This window comes from Octodon degus, unplaced genomic scaffold (assembly GCF_000260255.1).
Source record: "Octodon degus isolate 3935 unplaced genomic scaffold, OctDeg1.0 scaffold00013, whole genome shotgun sequence".
Taxonomy (NCBI): domain Eukaryota; kingdom Metazoa; phylum Chordata; class Mammalia; order Rodentia; family Octodontidae; genus Octodon; species Octodon degus.
In genome coordinates this window covers 22737082-22745254 of record NW_004524589.1, presented here as the reverse complement: position 1 = coordinate 22745254, position 8173 = coordinate 22737082, and the positions used below count along the sequence as shown (strand labels likewise).

General features: G+C 41.7%; 1 protein-coding gene across 6 annotated transcripts in view; it reads right to left on the bottom strand.

Annotated features, from left to right (window-relative positions):
* Tbc1d4 (TBC1 domain family member 4) overlaps positions 1–8173 on the bottom strand; it is a 234472-nt gene that overhangs the window by 70919 nt on the left and 155380 nt on the right. For all 6 annotated transcript variants that reach the window (XM_023709624.1, XM_004626289.2, XM_004626291.2 and 3 more), the window contains 2 exons: positions 2336–2920; positions 641–730 (listed from right to left, as the gene is read on the bottom strand). In XM_023709624.1, coding sequence (XP_023565392.1) covers positions 641–730; positions 2336–2920 — 675 coding nt within the window. The remainder of the gene's footprint in view (positions 1–640; positions 731–2335; positions 2921–8173) is intronic.

Sequence of the window (8173 nt, the reverse complement as noted above, 5' to 3'; positions counted from 1 at the left end):
GTGTGTGTGTGTGTGTGTGTGTGTGTTCAATGAGCACTACCTGTTCTTTTGCTAGGAGGCACGGGACATGTGGGGGCAGGAGTTGCATTTCAAGGGTATCTTGTGGTGCTTTGGAGGGGCACGAACTATATTTAATTTATACATCATTTTCTCTCCAGTCCAAGACCCAAGGCCATGTGTAGAACAGACCCATCCCAAAACTTGGCATGTGTATTCATAGACGTTCAGGCCTCAGTTCTCCTTTTATTACCTGCTCTGACATAAAGAGCAAACATGACTATTACACCCACAAGTCCCACTGCCCAAGATTGTGAAGGATATTTTCAAAAGAAATCACCACAAAATTTCCACCAGTGGAAGGGATCTGATGAGTCCTTACACAGGAAGAGAAATGACTAAGATGAGGACAAATCCCTAGGACAGATGCTGAAGGACCTGGGTTGGATTTTGTTACTGTCATTCACACAAACACTTGAGCAAATTTTAATTCATAAACAGATTTTCTTTAATAAAAATAAAATTTTAGGAAACATTAAAATTTGAAGGCATTTATTCCGTACTGTTTTGTGGTAAATCGTAGACCCCATTTATTCTGTACTCAATTGGCCCTTTAAATGCTCCAGTGTAAATCCATACATACCTGAGAACAAGAGGAGATATCTTTAAAATTCTTTTCTAGCACAACTGACTTAGTGTCTGGACTGATAAGGTTAATCTCAAATCGCCCAACCTTAAAAATAAAAGTGTGTCAATTAATTTCAACTCATTAGAACCTGACATCTTATTTATATAATTATATACTCAACTAATAACCTCATTTTACAATAGTCATTACTTAGAATACTCTATAATACCCAATGAATAATTTACCCAACAAATAATTGTAATTAAGTTATATAAAATTTTATTTTAAATGCACTCATTTCCATGTGCTCCAATACTCAATCCAATAAAAAATTTTAACTCCAACTATCAGTTGTCTCAAAATATTTGTTGCCACTGGTAAAAACTCACAAAACTTAAGTTGGGTCTTTTAAATCATAAGATACCAAAAAAAAAAAAAAAAAGAAGCTTTTCTCAAAATAGAAATGATTTCCAAAAAAGTAAGCAAACTCTCCTTGCTTCATGATTTCCAAAAATAATATTTGCATTATAAATATATTTTCTCCCTAATGGTCACTGAAATGATATTCATGTAAATTGGGCTAAATTAAACAGAAATAACTATAACAAACTAAGAAAAAGAATCTGAAGCCCAAAGAAAGAAGAAAACTTCACAATAGAAAACAGCAGACACGCTGTAATTACTTGCCTAGTGTTAACACAAAAAAAACAACAGAAAACATGGGCTTCTAACAAAGCAAATATGCACTGGGACTGTTTACCAAGACATTGTATGCTGTGGAATTTCCTCCTCAGGGGTTCTTTAAAACAGGATAAAAGGGCAGTCATTCGCTTTTTTTCAAGAAAACTCAAACATTGCAAGCTAAAACCCTCTCTAGGATCTGATTATGAACAAAGTTCTTTTAAGTGGAACTTGAAGTTTTGTATACACTGTACATCATTTTAAAAAAATATTTCTAGAACTAAAAATTCTCTTTTATACTCCTAACTATATACCTTGCATCAATTTTTTTTTTTTTTTTTTTTTTGCGGAACCGGGGATTGAACTCAGATCCTTGCGTTTGCCAGTCAAGCACTTATCCTACTGAGCCATCTCCCTGGCCCCTGCATCAAATTATTAAAAAATGATCCAGTAAAAGGCCAGAGCCAGGGAGCTAGCTCAGCAGCATAAGCACCTGCGTGGCAAGCACAAGGTCCTGAGTTCAATCCCCAGTACTGCAACAAACAAATAAAAACAACAAGCATGGTGAAAGGCCAGAGGTGCTCCTTAACCATTCCTCCTGTATGCCACTCTAAATCAGTGTGTTCTCATCTGAAATATATCTATGAAAGTTCCCTGGAATTTTCCTTTTCCTCTAAAAAGTACTTCTTTTCTCCAAGTCAAATCACTCCTAGCTTCACTGAGAGTGGCTTTCTACAGTTCTTTTCTTTTAAACGTATTTATTTAAAAATCAGCTGAAGGTAAATGCCGATGTCAGCTACGGATCGAGCCATCTATTTCTAGCACTCGGGTCAACTTGCTATAACGCTGTCTAACAGCTAATCCTGCTGCTCCCCTGCCTTATCTGCCGTGGAAGGGAAAACGCGTGAAAGCTGGATTTTTGGTGATGATCACGTTTTGGGCTACGCGGTGGCCAGGAGGCGGGCAGGGAGGCCCGCTGCATTGGTCCAGCACCTCTGGGGGCGCAGGCTCCCAGCCCCAGCCGCGCACCTGGAAGAGCATGGTTCTGTTCTTCTCCGAATCCGAGGGCTGCACGTGACTTGGGGCACTGGCGTGTCTGCGGCGCGCCTGAGGCTTCTGGCCGTTCTCGTGAACTTTCCTCTGCAGGACGCCCGTGACGCTGCTGCACCGGGTCCGGAAATCCTGCGGCTGCTCCTCAAAGCCACAGTCTTCCAAGATCCGCTCGGGGACGCACACCCGGGCGCTGGCCAGGACAGGCGGGGCGGGGCGGCTGTCCTCTGCCTGGGCCTCTTCTTCCTCCTCCTCCTCCTCTTCCGGCAGGCTGTCCCCCGGGGACCCCAAAGCCTCGCCCTCCAGGACCAGCTCCTCGCAGGGGTCTGGGACTCGCTCACCCTGGAGACGCAAGCGCTGCTGTTCGTGCAGGTTGAACTTCTCTATGCAGTCATCGATGAGGCTGGAAGGGGCCTTCTTGTGGGTCACTGTCACCTTTCCGCAGTACAAGACTTCGAACTTCTGAGAGTTGTAAAAGGCATCCTCATTGTCCTTGCTGGGTTTGGCATCCTCTTTCATGGCAGCCTTGGATAATTGCCTTATGCTGCTGATTACATCAGGAACCTGGAGAAAATTGAAAATCCTCTTTTAGTGGAACGTTTCAAGATAATGTATGTGTATCAAAACCTGTTATTAGCACACGGAATTTTCATCCTAAATCAATGAATATAGGAAGCAGTAAATCCTACACAAGATAGATTATAAATTTAAATTCCACATTATCACATAAATGACTTCAAGGTAAAACTCCAATGTAACAAAATTAAAATTGAGATTTAATAGAAGTACTGTACTTTCAATTTTTTAATGTATTCGTTTCACAAAAAAATTAAAAAATGACGTTATATGTAGGAGTCTTTTAGGTCCTCGTCTCGGTCCAAGAAGCCAATATTTGCAATCCCAAAATTATGTTATTGGAATCCCACCAAGTTAATTCCAATCTACCACTTTCAGTGCAACCCACGACAAAAGTAATGACAATAAAACATATTTTTAACTATTGGGGAGCCAAGGGTCTCTAAATCCAGACACATAAATGGCTTTCCAGAACAAAGAGGCTGACCAGGCAGCACCCGGGTTTTATTCAGTGGAGGAGTGGCTTGAGGAGAAATGACTGCGAGTTGTGGGAAGCAGGTGATTACTGTGAGCCGAGCTAGGTGGGTGGTCTACATGTAGTTCTGCCATATGCAAAGAAAGTAATCTGCATTACGCTACTGAGATAGTATCTAATCTTTTGGGGATCTGGTGCTCATCCAAAATGGAGACAACAATCTCTCTTCTTTCAAATATAGGTGCTCAGGTGGTCCTCCACAGTTATATAGGTCACTGACACCTTAAAAGTTCTGAGGCGCTTCAGCTGAAAGGAACCCAATCTTCAACAATAGAGGCAAAATTAACTAATAGAAAGGTTAAAATCGGGATACTATCACCAGCATCAGCAACAGGGAAAATAGAGGCCGAAGCCAGGCACAGCTAGGGATCACTGCCTAGATGCTAGAATGGGGTCACCAAACAGATCGCCAGCCAGCAAGGCGGAGAGGTGAAACCTAATGTGAATGACACAACACAGTATAAAGCTGTATGGCAGCTTTTTAAGCTTTAAGCACAGACCTGAGTTGGATAAAAGAAATAAAGACAGGTAGAAAGGAAACGTGGAAGCTCAATCTCATCTGCCTCCAAGTGGTGTTAAATCATTTCAGAAAACTGGCAGAAGGAGGTTTCTCAAACCTAAATTTACTTGGCTATCTAATCCCACTTCAGATTGAGGACACCAACATGAATGTACCTAAAGTAGTTTTCAGGATTTACAGGGATCTCTGATTACCAGTGTTTACAGATCCCCTACAGCAAGACCTAGAGGCCTCAAGTCCTAGTCCAAACCCTGTAAGCACCTAGGTCATAGGAAAGGCACAACTTCAGAGACCACCTCATGATGCGATCCCCCTCCCATCAAGGACAGCTGTCTGAGGAGAAGCCAACTGCCCCCCAGGGCACTTGGAAACCAATACTGAGAAATGACCTGCCCACACCCTAGCTTACTTCAGCTAATCCAAAAAAGGTGGCCTCTTGTTTTTGAGCAGCCTATCTGACCTTTCATCAGTGAGCCTTCCTCCAGTTACTAATGGAGTCTTTCTTCCTATCTTCTCTTACATCCTAACTCTGCGTAATACACCTGTATATGCGTCACACTGACAAATCCTTTATCTGTGATGTGAGTCACACACTGAACTAAGGTCACCATCTACACTTCAGGGAACCTCCTCCGACAGGGTCCAGAGACAGACCTTCCTCGTGACCCAGTCAAAAGACTAGAAGATACTACCACAGAAGAGCTCATATATATATATATATCACAGTAGCTTTGATCACAATGCTGAAACACTGGAAAGAATCCAAATGCCCATTAACAAGTGGACAAGGAAAGAAAATATGACACACATACAATGGGATACCATTTATCTCCTCTCACCTGGTTTACTCCAATAGCCTTTTCACTGGTTTCCCACCCACTTCAACCTACTCTCAACAGCCAAAATGATCCTTCTTAAACTTCTGGCGTATTACTTTAGGGATCAAAAAAATACTACCCTAAAATGTACCACTCTGGCGTGCTACTTTTTTCCAATTTATTTGGTACAGTGTCTCACTACGCAGCTTGGACTCATAATGATCCTCTGATCTCAGCCTCACTGGCGCTGGGATTACAGGCCTGGCATGGCAGAGGTTCTGGGGTCAGAAGAACATGCAGTACCAGGGATCGAACCCAAGTCCTTGCACTTGCCAGGCAGGTGCTTACACTGCTGAGCTATCTCCATAGCCTGTACTAATTATTTTGAGTTAAAGGCACTTGAGCAACAGTAGATACAAGAAGGACATTCTGACCTTCCTTTGCTTCCAAAAAGACAGCTCCCAAGAGAAACACATCGTTCCAGAAGCACAAGGAAGTCATGATTATCACCAAACATGGAAGGCAAGGCCAAGATAAACCTAACAAACCAACCATGTTCAACCGGTCCTACCTTCCTAGCAACTTCCCCAAAGTTATGTGCTTTAGTCCAAATGCTAGGTCTTGTCATGTTTCCCTAGTTTACTACTCTGTCTAGCCTTCCTGTTTCTTGGGACATTTGTTTTTCTTGTGAGTGAGCCTGTGTACACACAAAAATACCAAACAAAAATTGGATACCTTTCCCCTTGATTCTACCTCCAGTCAGTCACTGCTGGAGATCCCAGGAAGGTGTAGGAGAAATTGTACACCACTCCACCTTTACACACAGGCAAACCCTCCAGGAACTCTCTATTTGATGAAGAGTAAAAGACAAGATCTTCAGTGTCCCAGCGGGGCCTTAGCAGACAGAGATGTCATGGGTAGAGATTAGACCTGCACCGTGGCCACACATTTTCCCTGTGACTTTAGTCCGTCAGCCTGGACTTCCATCTTTCCATCCTCGCCTGGGTTCCTCTGGCCTACACCTCCTTTTACATCCCTTTCCTGCCTACTCCACTGCAGCCACTATGGCCTCCTTGCTAGTCCTTTATTGTGTGTTTAGCCCTACACATCCACCATGCTTCTTCCTTCACCTCATGCAAAGCCAGGTCATCCCCTAAGGCAGTACCCCAGGTGTCCCCTACGCCCCAAAGTCTTGCATATACATATAGCCACCATTCCTTTGGATTTTTTTCCTGTGGTTTTGCTTCCCATATGGTTTAACGCCTTTAACATTCTGTATAGCTTATTTGTTATGTGAAGCAAAATATACCTGCCAGGCACGCTGGTATGCCTGGAACCCCAGTCATTAGGGAAGCTCAGGCAAAGGCATCATCAACTTGAATCACACCTTAGCAATTTAGGTAGACTGATTCAAAGTAAAAGTTCAGAAGTGCAGATCAAGTAGATCACTGGTAGAGTGCCCCTGGGTTCAAGCCTCAGTACTGAAAAAATAAAATACAAGTGTTCCTTCACTAACCATGGGGGTTACACTACAGACACCAGTAAATGAAAATCAGCAAAGTAGCTACACTATATTTCAGTATTTATATGTATTTTCTTTATAAACCCTTCCCACACTCTTATAAACCTTTCTGATGCTTTTAAAAATACCTCTTAATATTCTTAGCCTTTTTCTAGACTTGTAAGTCTACGTAATTTTAACTTACATATATTGTATGATACTGCAAAATCCCATGATATAGCAAAAAATCAGTGATAAATTTAGATTAGTATTTTTTGAAAACTTATGAAACAGCAATGGAGTACTATATGTTAAGTGGATGATGACTTCTGTACCTTTTTTCTTCTATTACTTTTACCTACTGCATTCCCAGAACCAAGAATCATCCCCAGTAAATAATAGGTTTTCAGTATTTGTATCAACCCCAAAAAACTTTAATTTTTAATCTCTGGCAAAAAAAAAAAAAAAGGAAGACCACCCTATATTCAGGGCTGCTTCATATTCAGACATATATAGTAGGTCTTTGAATCTCCTAATACCAATTTTAAAAATTGGACTCAAAGTGATCTAAGTTTACAGCCTCCCAAGAGCTGGGATTATAGGTACACGCCACCACGCTCGGTCTCAATTCCCATCTCAGCATGCCCTGGAAGTGGGGCCAGAACAGCAGGCCAGGCAATCGGACCCCGGCCCCTGTACCTGCTTGCCAGCGCTTTAATCTGCTGAGCTATTTGGCTAGCCCTTCCTTCTCACTTAATTACTTAAGATACACTATGAAAGCCTTAACCGCTTTTAAAAATCACGTGTTTCAGGTGGCCAGACTATATCCTATGAAAGGATAAAGTCCTCATACTAGTTTCAATGAGCCACCTGAAGATCTGATACATCTCAGGGACAGTCAGGTGTCCGTGCCAACATGTGACTAGCAATTTCAGCCCTGTGTCGTTTTCTTCTTGCTTCAGTGTGTGACTCACCCCACCTGATAAGACCAAAGCCACGCAGAATAGATTTAGCTGACAATGAATCCTATAAAGATTAGAACAATTCTAGTTGGCTAAGCAAAACCCTCAGAGAATGATCTATTCCTACTCAAATTCCCTTAAACCTCCAAAAGGATCTCTATACAGTAAAGAATCTTAAATATTATCTGTAGGACTTTAACTTCTATCTTTAACTCACTACACTATTTCATTTTAATAATTTGAGTATAGTCTTAAAAGAGACTGTCTATAAGACAAACTGCAAATAAAGACAGTTCAACCTCATTTGTATCAAATTTTCTCAACTGCCTTTTTCCTCTCTCCTGTTAGAGACCTCTTAAGTGAAAACGTGCTTAGTGGCTGAATTTCATTCAAGACTCCTACCCGTGGGACAACCCGCGCGGGTCCCCCTTTGATTCCTCTCTCGGACAAACGCTTTCTTCTCCCCAATAAATATATTCTGCTCTTAACTTCCATTTGTTTCTAAAATTCATTCTTAAGTTTTAGAGGACACAAACTTATCCCAGGCATCTTTCAGGTTGGGATTTTCCTTCCCTCATATCAAGACCAGCAGGAGCAACAGGCTGCCCTCTACACCCCGGAAAGGCCACGTTCCGAACTGACTGGGTCACTAAGTGATGGGGCAGCAAAGTTTACAATGCTCCATGTAATAAACTCAGGTTTATTTACAGTATACTGTGCCAACATGCTTTAATGACCTTTTCAGAAATTGCCTGAGATTTTAGGATTTACCTCATGTAATTTTTCTTCTTTAAAACAAACAAGGCTGTAATCTCAGCACACAAGAGGATTCAGCAAATGTCCCAATTCTGGCCAAGCTAAAATGACTCTACATTTTATATTATAATTATAATAGTTATTGATGA